The sequence below is a fragment of the Akebia trifoliata genome, chromosome 11 (genome assembly GCF_017979445.1).
Source record: "Akebia trifoliata isolate Shusen 1 chromosome 11, ASM1797944v1, whole genome shotgun sequence".
Classification (NCBI taxonomy): domain Eukaryota; kingdom Viridiplantae; phylum Streptophyta; class Magnoliopsida; order Ranunculales; family Lardizabalaceae; genus Akebia; species Akebia trifoliata.
Window position 1 is genome coordinate 42928730 of NC_141385.1, and position 27300 is coordinate 42956029.

Here is a 27300-nt window from a genome sequence, read left to right on the forward strand (position 1 = left end):
TTGCGTTTTTTCACAGGTCACCGGATTTCCACACTTACCTTAATGGGTTGGGAACCATTTGACTCGTGAAAAATATGAAACTCAACTTGTTAAAATATGAAGTATAGAAGTAAAGATTTATCTTAGGAATACATGACACATCTTCGGATATGTATTTTGACCATTAGATTTTCAGTTATAATAATCGATATTTCGTATTTTTTCATGAATCACCACTTCCCTACTCTCTCTCTTTCTCTGATACGTACCTATTGAATGATATAGTTTAATTAAAATAGATGACAAGCAAATGATCTTTTTTTAGTGTTTTTGTTTAAATGGGAAAAAGTTTGAAATGTGTATCATGTACGTGCAATATGGGTAGCTTGGTAGTTTAGAGAGCTAATCCATATTTTGTATGAGATTAAGTTGTAATGGGTAGCTAGGATATTTTATTATTTAACTCTCCAGATTTGTGTCAGAAAACATGTCGAGAAAATATTATGAAAGTCCTATTTGGATTTGGAGACTGACCATCTCGAATTTGATTTTAGAGGTCGAATCTCCATCGAATGAGATTAAATCTATCTTTTTTCTTCTTTTTTATTCTCTAAGATTAGTCTCTCTCTCTCTCTCTCTCTTTCTCTCTTTGTTTGTTTATTGTGGGTATCCCACCCTTCAAGTGATAAATCCCTCGGTCACACGCAACAACCCTTTGAAAGTCCTACGTGCAACTGGTTGATTGTTGCATGAATACATGATATATCATTGGCATTGGATTTTATATCTCAATGATCAAGATTTCATATTAATTTTTTCGTATTCTTCTTTCTTGGTTTGGCTTTCAACCTTAAATGTCCTTCAACCAAGATTTGTACACAATCTTTGTGTTGTAAGTAAGCTATTCATTCTCAAGTGCATTTTGGACTTTGATTTTTACAAAAATGTCAATTGTGATCTGATTGAATTTTTCACTCCATGATGGACATTTTTATGAAGTGGGTTTCCATGTCCTCTGAAAGTCTATGAAAATCCTAATTTCACTAGCTTTTGTCTTTGATGAACTTTTGACTGATTTACAATTTTCCACCTACTTTTTAAAATTGCCGTGATTTGTGTGGTTCCAACTTTCAACATTGTGATTTAAAATGGTGTCCTGTTCCAATAACAATGTTAGTAGTCTATGAGGCATATTTTTATTAGGGTTCACTTAAAAGAAATTCGCTTACATCAAGTTGAATCCAATTGATTCATTATATTTCGAGGTCACTGGGTGCCAAACTTGATGGAATTAACTACTCGAGTTAATTTAATAAATCATTGAGTCAACTTGTTAACTTAGTCAGCACAACTTGAAAATGCATTGAGTTGTGTCCATGGGTGGATTTAAACCCATGAATCCCAAATCAATTTAAACCCCAAAAAAATCGATTCGATTTGATTTTGGTTCTTGACTTTGGAACAAAACCTGGACCGCAATTGAACCCGAAACTTTTGACTCAATTTTGGGTTTGGCAAAACCCAAACCAAACCGGAAAATTCGGTTTAGGTCGGGTAAATCCGATGTACACCGCTAGGTTTAACATTGACTGCTCTGGGCCTATCAAATTGCATACTCCGAGATACGTGGCCACTCGTAATATCAAGAGATGAAGTTTTTTACATCATAGATTGAGTAAATTTTTTGTCCAGATTCGTGACTAAGGTCAAGTATCAACAAGATTTTGTAATTTTCGAGATATATTGTCAAGGTCGCATTCCAATTTCAAAGATGTGGATTCCCCAACTATAATAATAAGAGTAATTTTGACATACCCTTATATTTTGACGAATATTAGATATACCCCTTCATTTTAAAATTGATGAAAGCATCCTTGACTTTGGTCTTTAGCAAGAAACTAACGTAGAGGTCACTCTTCTTTTGAAATTACTTGTGTTTGCACATGAGGAATTTGATGGAGAAAAATTTAGGACTTCAAGGTTCGAATCAAGATTCAATCTCTTTTTGACAATTTTCTCCTTTACTGGTAAGAACCACGATACATACGGGATCTAAAAACAACTACTTTTAGGATACAGAGAAGTTTACACTCAAGTTGTTAAAGCGGATTATGTACAATCCGATTTAACCTAGAACTCACAAAAAAATATTTAGAAATTGAAAATGCCAAACTCTTAAACTTAAAAATTAGAAAATATAAAAATTTTCAGTGAATAAATCTAAATTTTGATTGAATTTTTATAGTTATTTTTGTGTCTATTGACCAAGAAATATGATTTAATGTTTCTTGATTCAGGAGCCATTGAATTGTGTCTGATCCCAGATTTAATGATCTAGATCGCACCTTATCCAATGTATGTGTTTCGTGTTTTATAATCAATACTTATTAGTTAAATCTGTGTGATCAAACGATTTTGATCGTGTCTGATAGGCCACTATTTGATCTAACGGATCCGATTGTCCCTAATCGTACACCTATTATGAATCAACATACCTAATTGATCCTGATTGGGTACTAACTTGATCCAACCCACCTGACCCATCATACGTGACAGATCAACAACAACCGTTGAATGATTTCAAATCTTGAAAACTTTAAGACTCCCCAACTATTCACGATGATGCGTACATGTGAACTATAAAGTGTGCTTCGCACCATCTTGAAGCATCGGATCAAAGTCTTAAATGTATAATACAAATACAACTAACTATGTTGACTTATTCTTATAAGATATCTTATATTCTTACTTGTGAGCAATGCGAGACTAAACCTTGTACACACAAAAATCTTCAAATTTCTAACTTAAGAAAAAATAAAAAATAAAAACACAAAATCTATATTTTATTTTGAAAATATTCAACATATCTCATGTCTTGTCCTTCGTAGAAATCTTTATAATCAATTTAAATTTTAAACATCTATATTTTTCTAACATAATTTTATACATTTATATTTATTTATACGGAGGATTATTATTGTAAATCAATATTTTTCTTATAAATCACAAATATTTTAAATCAATATATATTTGTTTTTTTATTATAGAAATCATCATACCCAATTGACCCGTATTATCATTCACGTCAAATAAATTTTAATTTCTCTGGAAGCCCTTTTATCTTTAAACTCTCCTCGAATGAAAAAAGAGAAATTCTAGAGAAAATCAATCATAAATATGTTTGGGCTCGTGTCCCTCAATATCGGAGATGTAATCCATTGAATCATCACATCCATTCTAATAAAGGTAGGTTAATTTAAATATATTATCTTCAAAATATCAAAATTTAATTATTCATTTATATAATATTCATTGTCTTATTTGCATGATTATTTTACTTCGTCGATTTGAGGCAATAAGAGAACAATAGCCTCACAAATAGTCCAAATAGAACTTGTCATTGATCTAATAATTGATAAGATGAATACCCAATTCATTTAATGTCATAGGCAAGATCTATGTTACCTAGTTCGTCGGTTCAAATTTAGATTCGGAGTTCGTGGTTCGCCAATCTAAAATGAACCCAATTCGTAAGGGTAGGTAGAGAAAATTCATTTTTTGTTTCCTAAATCTATTCGTTAGCTTGGTTTGCTTGTGCATACATATAATTCAAGTATAAGAGTCATAATTACAATTATAATATTAAAAATTCTAAGTTAAATAGAAATAAATTAGTAAAATATTCTAAATTTAAAATATGAACAATGAAAAAAGATCAATTACAAAAATATTTGGTTCGTTGATCCAAATTGGTGGGTTCACTGAATTTCATGCTTTGGTTTACTGAACCAATGTTTTGGTTTGTTAACCCGACCAAATTTTGGTGGGTTCATGGTTGGCTTGATTTTACGAACCCGAACCATATCACAATCTAGTTCAATTTGTATCAGTTCGTCGTTCTCTAGCAGGGAGAAAGGCAACTAGCCTCTTACACAATGTGAAAAAAGCCCAAATTTGACGACCTTGGGTCATCAAATTTCATAAAATTCGATGGACCAAGAGGTCAAATTGGCGTCGAATTTTTCCTTATCAAATTTTATTTTTCGACAGGTCAAAACTGTCAAATTAATGAAAGATGAGAGAAATGCGACAACTATAAGCCGTCAAATCTGGGAGTATCACGAATTTCGACAGTCCTAGACTGTCAAAATTCAGTTCCTAAAATTCATGGGCTATGGCCCGTCAATTTTTTTTGTCAAATTTTCCAGTTTTCACATAGTGTTAGAACTATATCTCGTTCAAATCCTAATACCTCACAAACCACACATACAAGTTAAGTAAGGATAAATCCCTATGAGTGATCAATGAGGGGGTTTGAACTCAAGACCTCTTCCTTTTTGAAAGAATGCCTTTGTCATATTGGTTAAAAATGGTCCACTTTATTGTTGTATTATTTTAATATTTTTCTCTTAAAATTAATAAATATTTTTGTTAGATGTAAGATCTAAATCATTCATCCAAGAGTACATGATCAAATAATGAATAATGCTAAAGTGACCTCAGAATCGAATCTCATATCTCACTTTTTGACGTGAAAGGGGATAGGCTCCAACTTGAGGTTACTCCAACACATGATTTCAAAACTAGTTCGAAATCGAGGCATATCCTCTGAGTCAACTTGGTATTAGGCATGGACGAGATGGATGGACAAGGCAATTTTTTGGATGAGATATAAAACCCCACGTCCATTTTTCAAAATTTTGAATGTATCAGAAAACTCGTCCGAGGCGACTCGGTATTTGTCATGCTCGAGACGAGACGAGAAACCGAGTTTTAAAACCATATCGCATTAATGTTTCGACAGGGAAGTGGTTCAATCACGAATCGCTTAATATCTACGTGGTATAATTTGATTGGATATTAAAAACATTGGATCGCGTGCAATATCCGGCTTGAATTTGGTAAGAAACAGCCTCCCTCTTGACGAACTTTCGTATGTTTCTCTCTGTGTCACTCACTCACGCGTTGTTGCTTGGTTATTTAACCTTGGAAAATGCTTGTTTATTTAACCTTTTTGTCCGCTTTTCGTCTCTTCCTTGGTTCTCTCCGTCCAACAAGTCTTGTGCACCACGTTATCCTACACTACTCAAAGAACCCATCTTTGACTCTCTCCGTCAAGTCTTGTGCACCACGTTATCCTACACTACTCAAAGAACCCATCTTTGACTCTTTCTCTCTACACTCTAGTCTCTATGTACTGAACTTTCAGTCTGAGTTTCTTCTCATCTCTTAACAAAATCTACACCTTTTCATCAACAACAACACTACCCATTTCAAAAAAGAAAAAAAAAATGGGTGGTTTTGATGAAGCAAAGCATGGTATGTTCTTCTTCTTCTCACACTCAACCACTCTAATGTCTTCAGTTAGTGATTTACTCTCTGAACCTATTTACATGCATGGGTTTTCTATCGTTTCCCATCTTGTTCTCTTGATTGTTCTATCTATGTATTGGGCTTACAAGAGACTCAACAAAATCACTAATCTTGAAAACTCAAAACAGAGCAGATTCTTATATTACAAACAGACCCTTTTTTCTTCTTTGTGTCTTTCATTGCTTAATCTTCTCCTATGTGTTTTAAACTACTTTTATTGGTATAGAAGTGGTTGGTCTTATGAAAACCTTGTGATCCAATTAGACATAGGAACTAGAACACTTGCTTGGATAGCAATCTTTGCTTACTTACATATCCAATTCTCTAAATCAAGTGACCTTAATAAGTTCCCCATCTTTCTAAGAATTTGGTGGGGTCTCTACCTTTTGGTGTCATGTTCTTGTCTTGTTACAGACCTTTTTTCGTATCGAAAACATCAGTTCTTACCAAGCCAAATCTGGGTTTTAAATTTTGTATCGGTCTTTGCGGGTTTATTCTTCTTTTACGTCGGATTGTTCAGTAAGAAGGTCGAAGTTGGGGCTCTTCTTCAAGAGCCTCTTTTGAATGATGGTTCAAGGAAGCGTTGTGAGGATGAAAATGTAAGTCCTTTTGCAAATGCGAACTTTTTCAGTATCCTCACATTCTCTTGGATGAGCCCTTTACTTGCTGCTGGTAACCGAAAAATATTAGACCTCGAGGATATTCCTCAACTGGCCGGCAAAGATAGTGTCAATGGAATCTACCCAATTTTTAAATCTAAGCTCGATGATTATACTAGTAATGGTAATGAAGTAACAAGTCTCAAACTTGTCAAGGCATTACTCTTCTCGACATGGAGAGAAATCATGTTGACGGCTTTGTTCGTGCTTATATGCACTGTTGCTTCTTATGTCGGTCCATACTTGATCGACACTTTTGTACAATACCTCAATGGTCGTCGAGAGTTCAAAAACGAAGGGTATCTTTTGGTGGCCACTTTCTTTGTCGCGAAACTCGTTGAGTGCCTCTCGCAGAGGCATTGGTATTTTCGAATGCAACAGGTTGGTCTTAGGGCCCGTGCGGCTCTAATCGCGGCGGTCTACAAGAAAGGTCTTACCCTTTCCAGCCAATCGAGGCAGGGTCATACTAGTGGTGAGATAATTAATTTCATGACGGTCGATGCTGAGAGGATTGGTGATTTTAGTTGGTACATGCACTATTTATGGATGGTTCCCATTCAAGTTATTCTGGCTTTGTTGATATTGTACAAGAACCTCGGGCTTGCTACGATTTCAGCTTTTGTGGCTACCATACTAGTGATGTTGGTGAATGTTCCGTTGGGAAAATTACAGGAGAAGTTCCAAAAGAAATTGATGGAGTCCAAAGATGCAAGGATGAAGTCTACATCAGAGATTCTAAGGAACATGAGAATTCTCAAGCTTCAGGGATGGGAGATGAAGTTCTTGTCTAAGATAATTGAGCTCAGGAAGAATGAGGAAGGATGGTTGAAGAAGTTCTTGTATACGATGGCCATGACCGTCTTTGTCTTTTTGGGAGCCCCCACATTTGTGGCCTTGGTTACATTTGGGACCTGTATGCTTATGGGGATCCCATTAGAATCGGGAAAGATTTTATCTGCATTGGCAACATTTAGAATATTGCAAGAACCTATCTATACTTTGCCTGAGACAATCTCAATGGTAGCTCAAACTAAGGTTTCACTTGACAGGATCGCGTCATTCCTCCGTCTCGGTGACCTTCCACCTGATGTGATAGAGAAACTTCCGAGAGGTACTTCCAAGGTCGCGATTGAGATAAACAATGGGAATTTCTCCTGGGATATTTCTTCCACTAATCCGACATTGAAAGATCTTAATTTCCAAGTGTTTCATGGCATGAGAGTGGCTATTTGTGGTACCGTTGGCTCGGGAAAGTCAAGCTTGCTTTCGTGCATTTTGGGGGAAGTGCCCAAGGTATCTGGTACCGTTAAGTTGAGTGGGACAAAGGCTTATGTCGCTCAATCTCCTTGGATACAGAGTGGGAAGATTGAAGAGAATATATTGTTTGGTGAGGAGATGGACAGAGAAAGGTATGAGAGGGTCCTTGAAGCATGTTCGTTGAAGAAGGACCTAGAGATTTTGTCCTTTGGAGATCAGACAGTTATAGGAGAGAGGGGAATCAACTTGAGTGGTGGACAAAAGCAGAGAATACAGATTGCACGTGCTTTATACCAAGATGCTGACATATATCTTTTCGATGATCCTTTTAGTGCTGTGGATGCTCACACAGGAACGCATTTGTTTAAGGTAACTATTCTTTCTTTGACTTCTAATTCCTTGTTGTTTCGTTGAATATGATTCTGAGTTGTTGTTCACTAGTAACTGAGATTTTGGTTTTTTTTATTTTCTTTTGAAATCTATGTAGGTTTAGCTCATTGGGTATCCTTTCAATGAGACTATAGCTTTTTATTTTACTTTTTTTCCCCACTGTTTTGGTTAAATAAGCATTTAATCATCAAGGGATTCTTATTTGTGCAAAAGATATGTCTAGCTTGGAACGAGCATGAAGAAACGAATGAGACTTCTTTAATTTTGGGTTTTTCTAATGGACTGTTTGCTCAAGATCTTTAGTCTCTACCCGGAACCGATAAAAAAAATTGGATCAATTTTTTATATAACTAACAAATCCTCTCATGGCAGGAGTGTTTGCTTGGGCTTTTGGGTTCGAAAACAGTGATTTATGTTACCCATCAAGTAGAGTTCTTACCTTCTGCCGACCTTATCCTGGTGAGCATTTCTCTTCTTGTTTTTTCTACATGACCTCTGATTCCAGGATGGTGATTTTTTATCTTCTCTTGCTTAACAGGTAATGAAAGATGGAAGGATTACACAAGCAGGAAAGTATGACGAGATTCTTAGTTCAGGAACGGACTTCATGGAACTGGTGGGTGCACATAACAAAGCTTTGTCAGCTCTTGATTCTGTAAATACAGGATCGGCTTCTGAAAATTCAAGAAACGGAGAGGTTGATAAGAAGGATGAACACAAAGAAGAAAATGAAGGAGAAGGGGAACCAAGTAAAACAGATGAGATAGCTGGGCCGAAAGCACAGATTGTTCAAGAGGAAGAGAGAGAGAAAGGCAGAGTTGGTCTTCAAGTGTACTGGAAATTTATTACTATGGCATATAAAGGAGCTCTCGTGCCATTGATATTGTTATCACAGATTCTCTTTCAGATTCTTCAGATTGGGAGCAATTATTGGATGGCTTTGGCCACTCCTGTGTCCGCGGATGTAGAAGCTCCGGTTAAACGCACTACTCTCATCTTTGTCTACGTTGCTTTGGCCATTGGTAGCTCATTCTGTGTCCTTGTGAGAGCTGTGCTTCTTGTGACCGCTGGCTACAAGACAGCGACACTACTCTTCCAGAAAATGCATTATTGTATTTTCCGTGCCCCCATGTCATTCTTCGATGCGACACCAAGTGGACGGATACTAAACAGAGTATGTGATTTCTTCATTTTATTTTTTTGTTTGCAAGTATAATTGTGGTCCATTTGATGAATTTAAAAAATACTAGTATAGTTCTTCAGTGTACTTATGTAAGCTATACTTTGTTCCAGGTTTCTACAGATCAAAGTGCCGTGGATTTGAACATTTCATATCAAATTGCAGGATTGGCTAACTCAGTCATACAACTTCTTGGAATAATAGCAGTAATGTCGCAGGTTGCATGGCAGGTTTTCATCATTTTTATTCCAGTCATTGCTGCCTGCATTTGGTATCAGGTAATACTCATGTCCTTAACCTCTACTTCTCAAGTATTATAACCTCAATTAAAATCCATCGATCAAAGCAGCAGTAGATGTGTTCAAGTATGAGATGAGGTGTCCAACTTTGAATTTTGGAGAAACCCTCTCATAACATGACATGTGGCTTTTGTATTTATTTCACATCCCTACTTTTTTGTTAATATTTGGGATACCTCCTTGGAGACACCACATGTAATCCAAAGGAGAGGGTTCTATCGAAATTTTCAAGTGGGATGGCTGCTTCAAAGTTTTTTCTTGAAGAACTTGCATATCGATTCTCACATTGCATTTTGTATGTCCAATACAATATTGGCCGCTTCAAAATTTGTAATATCAGTTTGCACAATATTGTATTGGACATACAAAATGCAATGTTAGAATCGCTATGCAATGTAAAATAGCACTGCTGATTGGAGGGTGACATCAATGTAAAATTTTTCCATATCCCATCACTTGAGTACTCCAAGTAATAGGATTTGTTACAGTTCTTAGTTTTTTTCCCCAGCAATACTACTTACCTGCTGCGCGAGAACTAGCACGGCTGACTGGAGTATGCAAAGCTCCAGTCATACAACATTTTTCAGAATCTATCTCGGGATCAACGACAATCAGAAGCTTTGACCAGGAATCAAGATTCATGGACACAAACCTGAAGCTGATGGATGGTTATTCCCGGCCCAAATTTAATGCTGCTGTTGCAATGGAATGGCTATGCTTTCGCTTGGATATGTTGTCGTTAATCACATTTGCCTTCTCTCTAATCTTCTTGATCTCTGTGCCAGAGGGAGTTATTGATCCCAGTAAGTGGATCCCATTTGAAATCATTTATGACACCATCATTGTGAAGCACTATGAGTGATTGACCCACAGAAAGGACATTAATCTTTTTTTTTTTTTTTTCTCTCTTTTGTTTTCTAGGCATCGCGGGATTAGCCGTGACATATGGACTTAATTTGAATATGTTACAAGCCAGAGTCATATGGAATCTTTGCAATCTTGAGAACAGAATTATATCTGTAGAAAGAATACTTCAGTACGCAGGTATCCCAAGTGAACCTCCCCTTGTTATAGAAGCAAATAGGCCAGACAGTCGTTGGCCATCAAATGGAGAAGTCAATATTCGTGATCTGCAGGTACTATGTGTTCTATGTCAAACATATCATTGCATAATATCTGAGGTGAGCAATGCTCACTTGTACACATGACTCCTACTCATACCGAATCTCTATGCCACATGTATGTAGGTCCGTTATGCCCCACACATGCCACTTGTCTTACGGGGTCTCACGTGCAATTTTCCTGGAGGAATGAAGACGGGTATTGTTGGGAGAACGGGTAGTGGTAAATCAACTCTAATTCAGACACTCTTTCGCATTGTCGAACCCGCTGCTGGTCAGATTCTGATAGATGGTATCAACATCTCCACAATTGGTCTGCACGACTTGCGGTCCAGGTTAAGCATAATTCCACAAGACCCAACCATGTTTGAGGGGACTATACGAAGCAACCTCGACCCACTCGAAGAATACACTGATGAACAGATTTGGGAGGTGGGTTTTCATTTATACGAATACTAAAAACTGTGTTGAACTTTAACTTGCATAAAGGTTTCACCAATAGGACACTCTTCTACATAGATGCTATTTCATAGCTTAAAATTAGGGGTGCAACTTAGTTTGGTTTAGTTCAGTTTGGGGCCGAAACCAAACTAACATAGGTCGGTTCCCTTAAGTGAGAATCAGAACTGAACCGAAATGCCAATAGAACCAAACCAACTCAAACCGAATTAAGGACGGCTTGGTTCTATGGGTTGCCAATATTCTATAAATTTTCTCGGAAGGAAGATATTTTTAATTGAATATATATAATATTGCATGAGGGTTCAGTTCGGTCAAAATAATATGATGATGGCTCACGGCCAATTTGCACCCATTATGCACATCCATCATATCTGCTTCATCAATGATGCTCTTTACATCCAACATTAGCTTAAGTTGCTGAAACAAATTGCTTTGTTGTTTTAGGCTCTGGATAGGTGCCAACTTGGAGACGAAGTTAGGAAGAAGGAGGCGAAGCTTGATTCTACAGGTTTGTTCCTTCTGATGTTTACTATCTGATGTTTACGAATATCTAATTTGCATGAGAAACTCATTTAACTCACATACAGTGAAAAATCTGTATTGGATACTTTTATCTGACATCTCCAATACGTATATACACACTCTCAGCTATTTCTGTGATGCTCACTCATTTGGGTGTGCAGTTAATGAAAATGGAGAGAATTGGAGTATGGGTCAGAGGCAATTGGTATGTCTAGGGAGGGTACTGCTAAAGAAGAGCAAAGTCTTGGTTCTTGATGAAGCTACTGCATCGGTGGACACTGCAACCGATAACCTGATTCAACAAACACTTAGGCAACAGTTCTCGGACTGTACAGTTATCACAATTGCACATAGGATAACATCTGTTCTCGATAGTGACATGGTCTTACTTCTCGATCATGGTTAGTGCAATCAAATGGGTTCATTTTAATCTAATTTATTTTTTAAGTCCTTCGGTGGTGTTTGAATCTCAATTGGGGCTTGTTTTGTGAACAGGCCTGGTCGTGGAATTTGACTCACCTAGCAAGTTATTAGAAGACAAGTCTTCCTCGTTCGCAAAACTAGTTGCCGAGTATACTGTAAGATCAAATACTGGCTTCGAAAATTTGACTGAACTTTGAGTGTTGGTTGTTCGGTGATGACGGTAACCCAGCAGAGATGACTTATCCAATAGATGTTGTCCCTCATTAGGTAGTAATTATATTGGGAATGCTTGTTGCAATCTTCAACCACGCAGTGTTTGAAGAGCTTTAGGGCGGGACTATATCAGATTTGAGTTCTATTTTTCGTATCTTTTGGTTTTACCCTATCATGAATTGAAGGCTATCCGGGAGGAGCGCACTCTGCAATTGTGATGCAAAAGTTGATCTTCAAATGTTGCAGACTGAGCTTTTTAGTTTAGTTTACTTTTAGATTTTGTAGCACATATAATAGTGCGAAATTAATAAAGATATGTTCTTGAGATCAGAATTAGGCTTGATGTATCTTAGCTTTCGCCCAATAAGGGTTATATGTGTTTTACAATGCTTTTGGCTGTTTGATCTTTTGTTACCTGTTTCTTTGGCTTGAATTTGGGTTCATGGTTTGTAACTTTCAAATGCATCTGGTTTGTAGGGGTTGGCAGAGATATTTCGATTCTTGATTTGTTTGGGTTAAGCTAGTTTGGTTTTGCTTGGGCAAATGTATAATTCAAGCATGCAAGTTACAAGAAGAATTATAATGTTAAAAAATATTCCAAGAGTTAATTGGAAATAAATACATTGTATTGCCCCATATTCTATTTTATATATATGATGTGTTTATGGTGGGGGAACCGTCTTCATGAATAATCAGCCCATTCTGAATCTTCCAACCCCATAAAAAAGGATTTATAAGTCGAAAATGATCTTTATGCTGAGGAGTAATAAATTTGAGAGTCTAATTCGAAATCAATTGGCAATGAGTAGAGGGGCCAGGAGCTTAGAAGGAGAGAGACAAGGCAATGAGTGTCCGATCTGAGATAAAACTCAATAGGCCCTGCACATGGGGGCTGGATTGGTTCAAAGCACGAGGAGATATGAATTGGGTGACGTGGAGGAGAGAAAGGCCTGATCTGATATTATGATAAATTTGGAGGATCAACTCAAAACCTGATATTATGATAAATGGAGATGCCCAGGAGCTTCTAAGGAGAAAGACAAGGCAATGCGTGTTTGATCTAGGACTAAAATCAGCAATCATCCTCATGGAAAGTTTGTTCCTCTGTTGTAAATGTATACATGACAAAAGATGATTAAAAAGCATAATGGAATTTCTATAAAAAAAAACACTTTATAGGTCCATTATTTGGTTCGTCGGACTCAATAATAAAATTCAGTAAACTAGTCCGACAACAAAATTCAGTAAACTAGAATGGTGGCTTCGCAAATTGTAACAAACATTATACTTTTGGACATGGAGATGCTACTAATAAAAATTTATTAAAATAATTAACTAAAAGAAATTCAGCACAAAATTTTAGTAAAAAGTAGGGGAAATTATTTTAAAAAATCTATAAATAAATAAAAAATCGCAAAAAAAAAACTTGATTTTTATAAAATTATCAATGGGAACCATTTTCGGCCCTTTAAGGATGGAAAATATGTTTTAAAATAAAAAAATAAAAACATAAAATAAAATTTAAATAAAATATTTAGATTTTTGATCTTTTAAGGGCCGAAATATTTTTTTATTAAATTTTTTATAAAAAAAAGAAGTTGACAATTGCAGTCGCTATTTCTTTTATTTTAATTTTTTTTGACACATTTAGGAACTGTTTCAGGCTGTTCCTAAGTCAAAAAATTATTTTAATTTTTACAAAATATATTTTTATTAGGTTTTTATTTATTTTTATGATTTCCCCTTTGTTTAACCATGCGTTTGACCCGACACATAGACGAAAAAATGGCGGGATAAAATTTACATTTCGACTGTTAATCTCGCAATGTAATCCAACGGCCCTTATTGAGTCGTCACTATTTATTGATTGAGTTAAAATTGATTTCTATAACGGAAACTTATCTTGATCCCTTTTATTGGTGATGAGTGGTGTGCAACCAATCGATCCCTTTTATTATATGGTGTGATTTTATAATAACCAATCAAGTATCAAAATCTTGACTTTCTAACCAATATTCGATCAAATTTAAGAAGGGAAAATTATTATATAAAAAAAAAAAGGATCGATGGGTTGCACACTACTCATTACCAATAAAAGGGATTAATTGCTTGCACACCACTCATCACCAATAAAAGCGATCAAGACAAGTTTCCGTTAAAGAAAATCAATTTTAATTCAATCAATAAATAGTGACGATTCAATAAGGGCCGTTGGATTAGATTGTGAGATCAACAGTTGAAATGTAAATTTTATCCTACCAGTTTGTCGTCTATGTGTGGGGTCAAATGCGTAGTTAAACAAATGGGAAATCATAAAATAAAATTAAAAAACCTACTAAAAATACGTTTTGCAAAAATTAAAATTCTTTGAATTAGGAACAGTTTTTGACCGTTCTTGAACATGTTGGAAAAAAAATTAAAATAAAAGAAATAGCGGCCACAATTGTTGACTTCTTTTTTTTTATAAAAAATTATTTCATCCCTCAAAGAGCCGAAAATGGTTCCTATGATAAATTTTTTTAAAGGTTTTTTTAATAATAATTTCCCCTAATCCAAGAACCAAACTTAACTTTTACAAACACAAAGACAACCTTATTTTCAATTGATGTGGGACTAAACAAAGCAAAAATATCACGCAAAACTTTAGATTACTAGAAATGTTCCTTTCTTATTCTTTCTCTCAATTAAATTCATTTGGCACATTTAGCTAAAATTAGTAGAAAGAGATAACTTATGATGAAGGAAACAATTACCACTAGGGCTCTCAACAGATGCTTATCGGTTCGGATACAATAATATCCAAATCCGAATATGAATCCAAAAGAATTCAAATCTGACAGATGTTTTAAAACTCTATCTGAATTCGAATTCGATTATCCTATCGAATGTCAGATAATATTCGATTAGAATTCGAATAATTTGTATATATAAAAATAAATAGAAAAAACATAATTTTTCCTTATCCAACTGAATTTTCATTATTAAAAAAATATATTATATATTATACTATTTATATAATAAATAAATAAAATAATATATATTATATATTATTTCGAATCGTATATTATCAGATTCAAAATGTTAATATCCAAATCCGTATCCGATAAAGTTTCGAATATATAAAACTATCCGGATTCGAATCCAATATCCAAAATTTTAAGATAATATATATTATCTATTAGTCCAAGTAATAGGATTTGTTACAATTCTTAATTTTTTTCCCCAGCAATACAACATTTTTCAAAATCTATCTCGGGATCAACAACAATCAAAAGCTTTGATCAGGAATCAAGATTCATGGACATGAACCTAAAGCTGATGGATGGTTATTCCCGGCCCAAATTTAATGCTGCTGTTGCAATGGAATAGCTATGCTTTCACTTGGATATGTTGTCGTTAATCACATTTGCCTTCTCTTTAATCTTCTTGATCTTTGTGCCAGAGGGAGTAATTGATCCCAATAAGTGGATCCCATTTGAAAGCATTTATGACACCATTATTGTGAAGCACTATGAGCGATTGACCCACTGAAAGGAGATTAATCTATTTTTTTTCTTTCTCTTTTGTTTTATAGGCATTGCGGGATTAGCGGTGACATATAGACTTAATTTGAACATGTTACAAGCCAGAGTCATATGGAATCTTTGCAATGTTGAGAACATAATTATATCTGTGGAGAGAAAACTTCAGTGCACAAGTATCCCAAGTGAACCTCCTCTTGTTATGGAAGCAAATAGGCCAGACAGTTGTTGGCCATCAATGGAGAAGTCGATATTCGTGATCTGCAGGTACTATGTGTTCTATGTCAAACATAATCAATGCTCACTTGTGCACATGACTCCTAGTCATACCGAATCTCTATGCCACATGTATGTAGGTCCGTTATGCCCAGAAAAATAGGGATATAGCGACGGCCTCGACCGTCACTATAGGTACAAAATACCGTCGCAAAAGCAACTAGTGACAGCCAGGGAGGCCGTCGGTAGTCGCCGCTAATAGTGCCAACGCTAAATGTTATATCGACGGCCAACAATTCAGGTATATAACTTATAGCGACAGCCAAACAACTGCTATTGGCTGTCGCTATAGGGTAGTTTTTTAAAAAAAAAATTATTCTTCAGCTACAGTTTTGGCCATCGCTATAAAAAACTTTTGAAAAAAAATTTTAATTTTACACCAGCCCCCTCATGTATTGCTGAATATTGGAGATACCCCTATGTTTTGAAATTGATGACCTCGACCCCAACTATCAATATGAAAATACCCAAATACCCTCCCTACTAGAGCTCATTGTGTTAGTAGTACATAGACTGATACAAATTCTCACAGAATCCAACTCACACACATAATAAATGGTCACCGCAATCCAACTCACGCACAGGCATGCGCACACACACATACACTCCAACTCACACACATACACACACGCGCGCAAACACACACATATAAATACCTATCAGCTTGTTAACTTCAGTCTGATGGTCAACATCACCCCTGACAAGAATAGGATCTGATTAAGTATCACACAAAATCCAATGGTTAGGAAGGTGCCACATAAACAGTAACTGGAACAAAAAACAAATCGGGAATAAGTATAAAAAAAAGGATAATTTGCACAAGATTAAATAAGAACATTTTACTTACATTTCCCGTTGCAAGAAATCCCTTGTCAAATAGGAAGATAACTCCCAGAAATGAGAAAAATATGCCAAAACCTGTCAATCCTAGCCCGATCTCTGTTTCATGTCAAAATTGCAAGTTTAGAGAAGATCGGCAGAGCTTAGGATGGAAAAAAAAATGGAAAGCAAGCAAGGAACAATTTGATATATATAAAAAAAAAGCAGATGGAAAAGTATGAGGGTGGTCTTAAAAATAAGTAGGCAACAAAAGGCAATTTGGCATGGACGTACCACATGTCATTCTTCCAACTTAAAAGTTCAACATTAAGTACAAGCATAACAATTTAAGTGCTATTTTAGATTTCCTAGCACTTCTGCAAAGGTTAAACATCTTTCAAACATAATCAATAGACTTCGAAACATTTAGTAGGGAAATTAAATGTTTAAAAGTTATTTATTTTATAATTTAAAAGACTATTAATAGATAGTTGTTGTATGAGATCACGTATGCACATATACGACTATGTGACTGTTAGGTCATTATGCCACCCATACACATTTTACTAGCAGTAAAAAATTTGACCCTTGGAGTATTAACTTAATGTTTTTTACTAATTTTCTTCTATAAATACCCCATCCCACTATCTTAATTACCAAGATTGCATTGTTTCCTTCTTGTGCCTCTTGTTTTGCATTACTCAATGGTAATACATACACCCAAGAATAATAAATGAAGATTCTAATCAAACTGAGATCAAAATTTCTGATGTTTCTACTGACCTGCAAATCACCAACCAGCATAACCGGTTTTAGAGAGTCATAAAAGCCAAAGTAAAGCCCACGGTATACGATAATCCCGACACACAAGATGCTAAATGCAAGATATAGACCAGAAATGCCATCAGATTTTAGGGTTTTCCGGTAGACATCAATCAAACCATTGAACTGCCTTTTACCACCATTGGACCGAAACAAATCCACTAAATCCTTGAAAAGGATTCCACAATTTATACAATATGTAGTTCATATAATGAATGAAAGAAACAACATGATACTCCCATACTACACTAAAATGGTGCAATATGTGTGTAGCACAATAGTAAACAAATCCAACCTGAATGCACAAGAAAGTAAATAGTATACCCCACTAAGAAAGTGAGGAAACAAGCATTCAAGAATTACGACCAAATTAACAAGAAATACTTAATACAAAGACGCAAGACAATGAACAGTTCTCCATTTTTGTAATCCAAAACCAAACTGCAACTTGTTCCAAACCAAACCAAACCAAACCAAACCAAAGCTATTGGTTCGGTTCGATTCTTAGTTTGAATTGGACCAAGTTGCACCCCTAATATATATATAAAAGTTGATGTTCATTTCAATCAAACTTATTATTTTCAGTGATAAGTTAAATAAAAGGTTCAAATGGGAAGACAAACGAACCACAAAAAAATTGCAAAATAAAAACAGAAGTTTAAAACGGCATTAAGCCGTTTTTATTAAAAAACGGTATTAAACCGTTTTAATTTTGAAAACCGTTTTATTCGTATTTTCGACAACCTAATGTCCGTCTCACTCAGTTGGAACGAACCTGTCTCACTCTCTCTCTCTCTCTCTCTCTCTTTCTCAGTTGCTCCACGATCGAACTCATTCTCTGTCTCTCTATCGATCGAACTCTCGATCACATCTCTCTCTCTCAGTCGCTTTCTCAATCTCTCTCTCGATCGAACTCTCGATTTCAGTCTCTCTCTCTCGATTGTACTCTCGATCTCAGCCGCTCTTTCAGTCTCTCCCTCGATCGATTTATCGATCTCATCTCTCTCTCTCAGTCACTCCCTCAATCGACCTCTCGATCTCATCTCTCTCGCTCATCACCTCACGCCACAAGCCAGGAATCATCGCGACTTCGGGCTAGGTACTCTCTCTAATCCCTCTTGTATTAGGGTTTTTTATTTGATATCTTCGGATTTGGATTGACGATTTAGGTTTTTAGATGTGATTAAACACAGTTTTGTTAATTCGATTATCTCACAGTTCTGATTTACAATGGATTCAATCTTAGATCTATTGACCTTATTTTGATGTTTCTGCACATATGTAATTTCTAGATCACCCTTCTTAAATTGACCAAGAACTCTTACCGAGTGTGATAATAGTTCATATATTTGCACTGTGCCATACTTAAAATTCCTGTGTTTGTGCGATTCTCTGTTCTCTCATGGTAAGGTCACCATTTTAAGTGAGGTTTTCTTTATGTTTAGGAATAATTTCATCTTCATTAATAGTTTCTACTTCAATTTCTTTTATGTTATTCATGTTTGTTGTTTTTAATGTATTTGTTGAAAATCTGAGGATTTTAGATTTCAGAAGCTTTTTTTCTCAATAAATAAATAAAAATAAATAGAGGATGGTCTTCTTTTAATTGGATTTATGTGCTTTCTTCATGTATTTGAATAAAATGTAGCAATCTGATTTATATATGTTTTTGGATTTATGTGATTTCTACTTCCATTTTAAGTGCACCGAAATTACTCTGAAGTATGAAGCCTTATTTAAGTGTGTATGTGCTCTCTCCAAGACTTGTCTTATGATCTTGAAGGACCAATGATGAACTTGATTTGTTATATAAATAATGATGAATGCACACAGTCTTGGTACGTAGTTGGAATCTGTGATATACATGTATACATCACAAGGAGAAAAATCAGAAGAGCTTGCTTGCTTGCAAACTCTTCGATGGAATCCTTCCCTATTACTGTTACTGACTGTCTGAAATTTACATTTTTTATTATCTTGGGGTATCCTAGCTAGAAGAGAGTATGTTTGAATGTCAACAAGAACATATTTAAGTTACAAGTTGAAGGTAGAGCATTAGGAGTTACAGGAATCTAATCAAAGAACAATAAAAAAAATCCTGAAAAATATGTCAATAAATGACAAGACGATATTCATTTGTTAACAAATGACAAGAACAGATGACATGATGTGGATTGTTATAGTAAAAAAAAAGAGTCGTGCTGGGGTGACACAAGCGGAGACACAAAGGTGATAAAGTGATGTGGTGTTGCGCATATTACCGTAGATGCTTTTCCGCAAGACACAAAGGTACTCCTGTATTCTTGTTTATATGATAATCAGAGTAAATAGATTCTCTGTTTGTTCAAATCCTTGTGTTCTTTTTTGGAAGCTTTAATGTATCTACCCTGAGTTTTTTCCTTCCAAGTGGAGATATATGTTATTCAGATAATCCTTAATAATGCTCGTCCTCCAAAACCTTGACACTAGAGCATGTTTGTTGGGTTTTTTTCTTTCTGCAATATTAGCAATTTGCCTGAATTCTGCACCCAATTTTTTTAATAAACCCGAACCTTGTCCTACTTCACTTGGATGGATCCACTATTTTGATTTTTAATAGTTGATACCTTTTTAACTGGAAGTGTTATTTCATGATTACTTCAGGGAGTGGCGACAGTCAGGCGGGCTCCAATCTGGCTTGCATAGTATTGCTCAACCTGTTCATGATCCAGTACCCAGTCCTACTGTCTCAGCATCTCGCAAGAAACAAAAGACAGCACAAGCACTGCCTTCTATGTCCTTAAGTGCACTATTCCCTGCTTTGCACCCACAAACAGTAGCTGCTCCTATGCAGCCATCATCATCGGTTGCTAAACGAGGAGCTCCCACCAAGGGCAAGAAGCCTAAATCAGTAAGTTCAATATTTTGAAGTATGAATTTTACTTAAAGATTCTCCACCGACCTTGTAATGCACAAAGCCATGTACTGGAAGAGCATCAGTTGCAAGTTCCATCATTTTTCCATGTGACAATACGTACTTCTGGCCTCTGTGCAGTACCCTGCACACGAATATTTGTAAATATGAAGAATAGCCAACTGGTGCTATAACTTTCTCCTTTTTCCATAAGAACAACCACTATACCATAGTTATTTTTAATGCACCATGGCAATAGAAAATAGTAGCCTTCTTCTGTTGTGGTTCTAGTCCACAAAACAAATTAAGATCAAGAAACAATTTGATAGGTAATAGAAAGGAATTGTCCAGGACTTCAGGGAAAGAGAAATGGGTGCTTGGGATGCACAAGCACTAGTAACATTGAAGAAGAAAAGCACTAGTAACTGTTGTATACACCCCAACAGTTGGTGAGGCTTGCCAGAAATATGGAAGCATCTTTCGCCGCCCTCAGGGTCTTTACATCAGTTTGAAAGAGAAGTATGGGTTCTTAGGAGATATTCTGTTTTTCAGCTCCCCACATTACTGTAGCTTGGATTTTTTATGTGTTGATTACATTAATTGTTCATGTGGAGACTGAGGAATTGTGGGTTTTATAGGGGGAAGATTCTTGAGGTATTGAAGAACTGGCCTGCTAAAGCTATCCAAGTCATTGTCGTTACCGATGGTGAACAGATTTTGAGGCTTGGGGATCTCTGCTGCCAGGTAATAATCTCTTGATTGGTTATCTTTGGATTCTTGGACATAGATATTTTAAAATACAGATTCACAAAACAAGAATATTGGATCAGCATGTCAGTTGGTCATGATATCTGTTTACTTGGGATTCCTTGCCGACCCAATCGACAACAATATCTGAAATGTTCTCAGGGGATGGGGATACCCGTCGGGAAACTCTCTCTATACATGGCACTTGGAGGTCTTCGTCCTTCTTCGGTAAATACTTCCATTGGCCTAGTTTGCTTAAATTTTATGCCCATAATACTGCATCTATACAAGTAAATTATGCTATTTTTTGTAATACTAAAATGTTATTTGGTACTTTCTAAATCTAGGAATACACAGAATTTCTACACGAATTCATGTGTGTTGTTAAGCAGAACTACAGAGAAAAAGTCCTTGTACAGGTTAGTAATAAGTACCAGACCTGAATTACTCATAAAAAAAAATAAGTACCAGACCTGAATGAGATTTCATTAATCAATTCTACAATTTCCCGGAGCTTGACTTGAGTTTTATTGATGCTATTCTCATGGTTTCTGAATCTTTCAAACACATTCTGCAGTTTGAAGACTTTGCAGACCACAATGCCTTTGACTTGCTTGCAAAATACGACACAACTCATCTCAATGATGATATACGGGTAAAGTGAGGTTGTGGGTCTTTTGTGTGTGTGAGTTTGGTTTCAAGCATTCGAGTATAACTAATCTAAGTTCACTTTTTATTTATCGTGTACTTGATGTTGGCTGCTACTGCATGTGTGCTACTACAGAAAATATGATGTATGGTAGGGATAAACGAGATACGGGAATTCTCTTCAATCATTTGTGAATCTGGAGGTGATAGTCTATAATGTCCAATTTTACTGAAACATTCATGTTTCTTTATAACTTGATTCTACAACTAGCCCACTTAATTTCTTGTGAGTAGTTTGTTGAAAAGTTAGCATCAAAGCCTCCTACAAAGGATAAGAAGCTGCAGTTAATGTAAGAGATTTCCAAGGAGTTCTCTCTAAAGTGGGATTCCAATGCTTTTGAACAAAAGCTTTTTAATCCCCCTGTATCTGCAAAGGCAAGCTTTCCCGGTTCTTCAAATTCACCTCGAAAGTATATAACAGATGACATATATTTTGACTGCTACATCTTCAGACTCTAGAAAGCACAACTATATCTATAACATTTCCATCGGAAGAAAATAGAGAACATTTTAGAGAGGAGGATATTCAGATACATTTTAGAGGGGAGGATATGTGATCCAACGGTCCACATACGTTTCTCTAATACAAGACATATATGAACCCTTCGATCTGTAAACGCATCGCTTAACGGACTTAATATTGAAGGAAACATTGACGGATTTTGCAGAATGAGACCGGTTTTGGGCGTTTGAGACGTAACGCTCTCTCTCTCTCTCTCTCTCTCTCTCTGTTTTTTCTTTTTCTAATTTTTTTGGGGGGCATACAGACAGGCCCTATGTGTTCTTGATGGAACAAAAAACAAATTCTTTATTTGAAACAAATTTTGTTTCATTTGAATATGTTTTTAATGTGTTCAGTATATCAATTTGATCTTGTTTAAACTTCATATTTCTTTGTCAGAGGAAATTTTGTAGAATTGAAGCTACTATACTCGAGTATTGTTAATATACATGTGTTTAGATGCATTTGTGAATTGTAGACCAATAAGACAGAACCATATAAATTGATGATTATAAGAGTGAGATGAAGACTAGATGGATATGGATCAAGGTAGTGAGAGGAGATATGAGACACTTGATTTAATAAAAAACATAACTTCACTTAAAATTGAATGTGGAGACATAGATTGTTCAGCTGGCCCCAAATATTTGGAGTAACGGTTTGATGATGATATATGGTTTAAATGGCCATGGATTAGGGGCCGTCGAACATTGGGCTTCCTACTTTATTGCGAGTGCCCAAAAAGTCACATGGATTGAAGATCCTATTTGATGAATTTGACTTCTTCAAGAACATTTGTTATGAGTCTATAGGGTGAGTAAAAGTAGTCACTGAGAATGTCGTATAGGTTTTATTTTCTGATTAATCAAATCCAGGAGGTGGTTATGGGTATGATAGTTTAGATTGATGATCTTGTTTACCAGATTTAAGATAGAGGCCCAAGTTTGTACCAGATTTAAGGTAGAGGCCCAAGTTTGCTCAAGTTCTTGCAACTCTTAGTATATTATTTTCTTGGAAGCAATTCAATAGCATGTATAACTAATTAGCATACTCATTATATTATAGCATAGCTGATTTAATGAAAAATAGATGTTAATGTTTGTTGTTGTTACTATTTATCTTGGTCTTTTCTTTTTTCATTTGGGTGATGAGAAATTGTGTTATTTTTCACTTAACTTTATTTTAATCAATCAGGGAGAAGGCAGACACAAGCTTGAAATCAACATCCTTGGCTAATTTGGGGGAACAAGATGTGGTAAGTGACCATTTTGATATTTTTCATCTATGAGGTCTTAAGGCTTATACCTTTCTTACTCTTTTTCATTTATGAGGTCTTAAGGCTTATGCCTGATTGCTAATATACTAACAATCAATCATCAAATTTATCAAATCGATTTACTTCTTTTATTGCAACCCATAGTCTTAAGATATGGCTTCTTCTCAGGCTTCTGGAAAAGAATGTAAGACATTTGGCTGCACTGGTTACAGCATCCAGGTACGGTGTTTCTTTAATAATCCTATAATATAATTCTTTTTAGCTTTTTAATTTCATTTGATTGATATTAAATGAGCCTACAAGGATGGCTCTAAGTCGCATTTTTAATCTCACACAATTGATAAAGTAATGTAGTTATAAACCATAGTATATGTTCTAAGAATAAAACATTGGATGGAATGCAAGACCAGGAGGTGGATTTGAGCAAATGCATAATGAATCTGATTGTATTATCATCTCATTTAATATAGGTGATGGATTTGGTGCGTTTCTCTCTTTCTTTTTTCTTTTTCTATACATAGACATGCTGTTTCCTAGAACTTGGATATTTATGTTTGGGAAGCTTTTCTCCATGTAAACTAGTTCTTCTATATTTTGTGTATTTGCTGGTTTATTCTCATTCTGTTATGAAATAGAAGTGAAGGAATCATCCATCGGTTGTATAAACACCTTTTATTTTTATTTTTTTAAATCTTCCATTTAAATAAACAAGCATGCATATCCAGGCCACCAAAATGATTGGTTTATGTCTCATACAACAGCTACCCATGTCTGACATTAGTGGGTATCTCAATCATACATGTGTGGGGGACCCTTGTCATTAGCGAAAGAAATCTCTGTAAAATATTAATAAATGAGTAGATATGCAAGTGTGCAGATGTGGTAGTTGTATGGGGTGTGTTAAATATTATATTTAAACCTAATGAATAAAGTTAAACACACCATTCCAAGGCAACTTACTTTGATGGGTTTTAATGCAGAAAGATTTTCTATTTACAAGCTGTTACAGATTCGATATAAAGTAGCAATTACCTTGTCCTTTTATTGATGAAATTTGAGTAATTTAGTTTCTTGAGGTTTTGTTTCATATTTTAGTGTGATTTTTGCAATAATGGGGATTTCTAACATGCAAGCTAATTTTATGGTGGAAAACATCTGTCATTGAATGGTCTTGTTAGTTATACTTACCAATCTTGATAAGTGGCATTGGCTTCATAGTTATTGCAATTTCATAGTGTTTTAGGTTTTCTTCTGATATTGTTGTTGTGCTTTTTTTTTCTTAAGATTTCCAATCCCAAACGTTTCCCAATGAGTAGATCTGGTTATGGGCGTAAGGGACAAGTAATTCTATAGCTAACCAATGGTGAAGTATTTGGGAATGACAGCCCTGGTGGCAGTGGATTTCCAAATGAGGGACAATTGCGGTTTGTTTGTAGTATTATGCGACATTTTGTAATTTCGATGGTAAAGTATTTAGTAATTTTGAAAATTATGACTAATTATAACTCTTTTTTGTACATAAATGAATGTGATTGAGAATCTTAATGTTCTCTATTTTGATTGCGATTAATAGGTCCGTAGAAAAAAAAAATTCAAAAATTAATTTTTTTTAAGATATTGGTTTATGGTTATTTTAGATATCGGTTTGTAACCGATGTCTAAAGTCTCAATCTAGACACATGAGTCTTATGGACATCGGATTTTAAATCAATGTCTAAGATGTTACTTTTGTTGGATAATGCATTCAGATTTGGAACGGTTTTAAGCCGTTCTAAATTCTAAGATCTGGAACGGTTAGTAACCGTTCCAAATCATGAAATCTAGAACGGCTTCCAGCCGTCTAAACTCATTAACGACGCCTCGATTAGGGACGGACTGGAAACCGTTTCATACTGGTTTAGGAACGGTTATAAACCGTTCCTAATTTCCATATTTGTTGTACTAAACCTTCGTTCCACATGAACCTTCAACAGCTATATGACCTTGGAATGTACTTGGCATAACAGAATTATAAGCTTTGTTTTGTCTATCATTAGCATAGGCAATATTCCCAACACATGTAGGTTGTCTGCACGTTGGGCACATAACCCATTTATCTCGAGAATTTTAATGAGAAAACAATCTTTTCTCTGTCAATGCAACCAAACCTGCAGTGCAGTAATTAGAGATCATCAAAATGAAGAAGATAGTAGAAATCCCTTCCTGACAACACGTAATTGTTAGTATAAAAGTGGGGCCGATCTAGTGCCCTAGTGGTTAATGACATGAAGGTTACAAAGTTAATGTCACGTGTTAAATGTTCAAAGAAATTATTTTTTGAAAAAATATATATATATGGGTCCCGTTCAGCACCAAACATTTTGGCCAACATTTTAGCCAATCATTTTTGTCCTACATGGGTTAGAAGTTTTGGAATGGGCTGATTTTTGGTGAGAATGATTTCTACGGTGAGGAAATCATCCTCACCAAAAATCAGCCCATTCTAAAACTTTTAGCCCCATGTTTACAAGTTGAAAAATCGTGGACCGTCCATTTTTTGTAAACCATTTTTGATGGGGTTAGAAGTTTTGGAATGGGTTGATTTTTGGTGATGATGATCTCCTTACCGTAAAGATCATCCTCACCAAAAATCAACCCGTTCCAAAACTTCTAACCCATGTAGGACAAAACACGTAGGGTAAAGTATAGGGTGTTGAACATTTCCCATTGGCAAAACATTTTTCAAAACATGGGTTAGAAGTTTTGGAATGGACTGATTTTTGGTGAGAATGATCTCTACGGTGAGGAGATCATCATCACAAAAAATCAGCCCATTCCAAAACTTCTAACCCCATCAAAAATTATTTACAAAAAATGGATGGTCCACAATTCTTCAACTTGTAAACATGGGGCTAGAAGTTTTGGAATGGGCTGATTTTTTTTGTGAGGATGATCTCCTCACCGTAGAGCCCATTTCAAAATTTCTAACCCATGTAGGACAAAAATGATTGGCTAAAATGTTGGACAAAATGTTTGGTACTGAACGGGACCCATATATATGTATGATTAGGATCCGTATACACATAAAGCTACTCATAAAGCTACAACGTGTTTTGTCTTATATGGGCAAAATTTTTTGAAATGGGTTGATTTTTTGTGAGGATGATCTCTATGGTGAGGAGATCATCCTTGTCAAAAATCAACCGATTATGAAACTTTTAGCCCCATGTTTACAAGTTGAAAAATTTTAGACCGTCCAATTTTTGTAAACCATTTTTTATGGGGTTAAAAGTTTTGGAGTGGGATGATTTTTTGCAAGGATGATCCTCTTACCATAGAGATCATCCTCACAAAAAATCAGTCTATTTCAAACTTTTTTAATCATATAAGACAAAAACATTGTAGTTTTATGAGTAGCTTTATGTGTCTACAGAACCTGACCCATATATATATATATGAGGGCGGTTCAAGGGCCATATGAGAAAACATATGAAAAAACTTTCGTTTTTCAAAATAAGAGTTAGAGGTTTTGGATTGAGCTGATTTTTTGCAAGGATGGTCACTATGATGAAAATATCATCCTCACAAAAAATCAGCTCAATCAGAAACTTCTAAATCCATCAAAAGTGATTTACAAATTAGTGATAAAAATTGGTAAAAATCGACGGTCCACATTCTAAATCACTTTTAATGGGGTTAGAAGTTTCAGATTGGGCTGATTTTTTTTTTTTTTTTGAATGGTCTTCCCATCATAGAGATCATCCTCACAAAAAATCAGCTCAATCCAAAATTTCTAACCCATATTTTAAAATTTTATTAAAAACGAAAGTTTTTACATATGTTTTCTCATATGGCCCTTGAACCTGACCCTATATATAT

At 35.4% G+C, this 27300-nt stretch overlaps 2 protein-coding genes across 14 annotated transcripts; both read left to right on the plus strand.

The window, feature by feature from the left end:
* Positions 1 to 5034: 5034 nt before the first annotated feature.
* On the plus strand, positions 5035 to 12438 carry LOC147391847 (ABC transporter C family member 3-like). Its single transcript, XM_086457444.1, has 10 exons — positions 5035 to 7637; positions 8031 to 8117; positions 8197 to 8832; positions 8952 to 9116; positions 9646 to 9940; positions 10059 to 10273; positions 10385 to 10690; positions 11165 to 11228; positions 11404 to 11643; positions 11738 to 12438. Exons 1-10 carry the CDS (start codon positions 5271 to 5273, stop codon positions 11860 to 11862), a joined length of 4500 nt encoding a protein of 1499 aa, XP_086313570.1. The 5' UTR covers positions 5035 to 5270; the 3' UTR covers positions 11863 to 12438.
* Positions 12439 to 17983: 5545 nt separating this feature from the next.
* On the plus strand, positions 17984 to 25327 carry LOC147391848 (NADP-dependent malic enzyme 2-like). Of its 13 annotated transcripts, none has more exons than XR_015182890.1 (10): positions 17984 to 18415; positions 19476 to 19605; positions 19960 to 20206; positions 20561 to 20728; positions 20848 to 20953; positions 21040 to 21184; positions 21304 to 21375; positions 21534 to 22360; positions 23361 to 23421; positions 23611 to 24719. XR_015182890.1 is itself a non-coding variant. In XM_086458752.1 (10 exons), the coding sequence occupies exons 7-10, from the start codon at positions 21996 to 21998 to the stop codon at positions 24793 to 24795; spliced, it is 225 nt and encodes a 74-aa protein (XP_086314878.1). In that variant the 5' UTR covers positions 17986 to 18415; positions 19960 to 20206; positions 20848 to 20953; positions 21040 to 21184; positions 21304 to 21375; positions 21534 to 21807; positions 21899 to 21995; the 3' UTR covers positions 24796 to 25327. The 13 variants fall into 13 exon arrangements, 4 of the variants coding, with proteins under 4 accessions (XP_086314878.1, XP_086314876.1, XP_086314875.1 ...); XR_015182889.1 differs by having other exon boundaries at positions 19500 to 19605; XM_086458752.1 differs by lacking the exons at positions 19476 to 19605; positions 20561 to 20728 and adding an exon at positions 24727 to 25327 and having other exon boundaries at positions 17986 to 18415; positions 21534 to 21807; positions 21899 to 22039; positions 23611 to 23661.
* The last annotated feature ends 1973 nt before the right edge of the window (positions 25328 to 27300 follow it).

Coding starts and splice junctions, on each gene's coding strand:
- LOC147391847 (XM_086457444.1), top strand. CDS start 5,271: ATGGGTGGTTTTGATGAAGCAAAGCATGGTATGTTCTTCTTCTTCTCA. Junction 9,117..9,645: donor CTGCCTGCATTTGGTATCAG/GTAATACTCATG, acceptor TTTTTTCCCCAG/CAATACTACTTACCTGCTGC. Junction 10,274..10,384: donor TCAATATTCGTGATCTGCAG/GTACTATGTGTT, acceptor ACATGTATGTAG/GTCCGTTATGCCCCACACAT.
- LOC147391848 (XM_086458748.1), top strand. CDS start 21,041: ATGTCAGTTGGTCATGATATCTGTTTACTTGGGATTCCTTGCCGACCC. Junction 21,376..21,533: donor GAGAAAAAGTCCTTGTACAG/GTTAGTAATAAG, acceptor CACATTCTGCAG/TTTGAAGACTTTGCAGACCA. Junction 21,612..23,360: donor ATCTCAATGATGATATACGG/GTAAAGTGAGGT, acceptor TTAATCAATCAG/GGAGAAGGCAGACACAAGCT.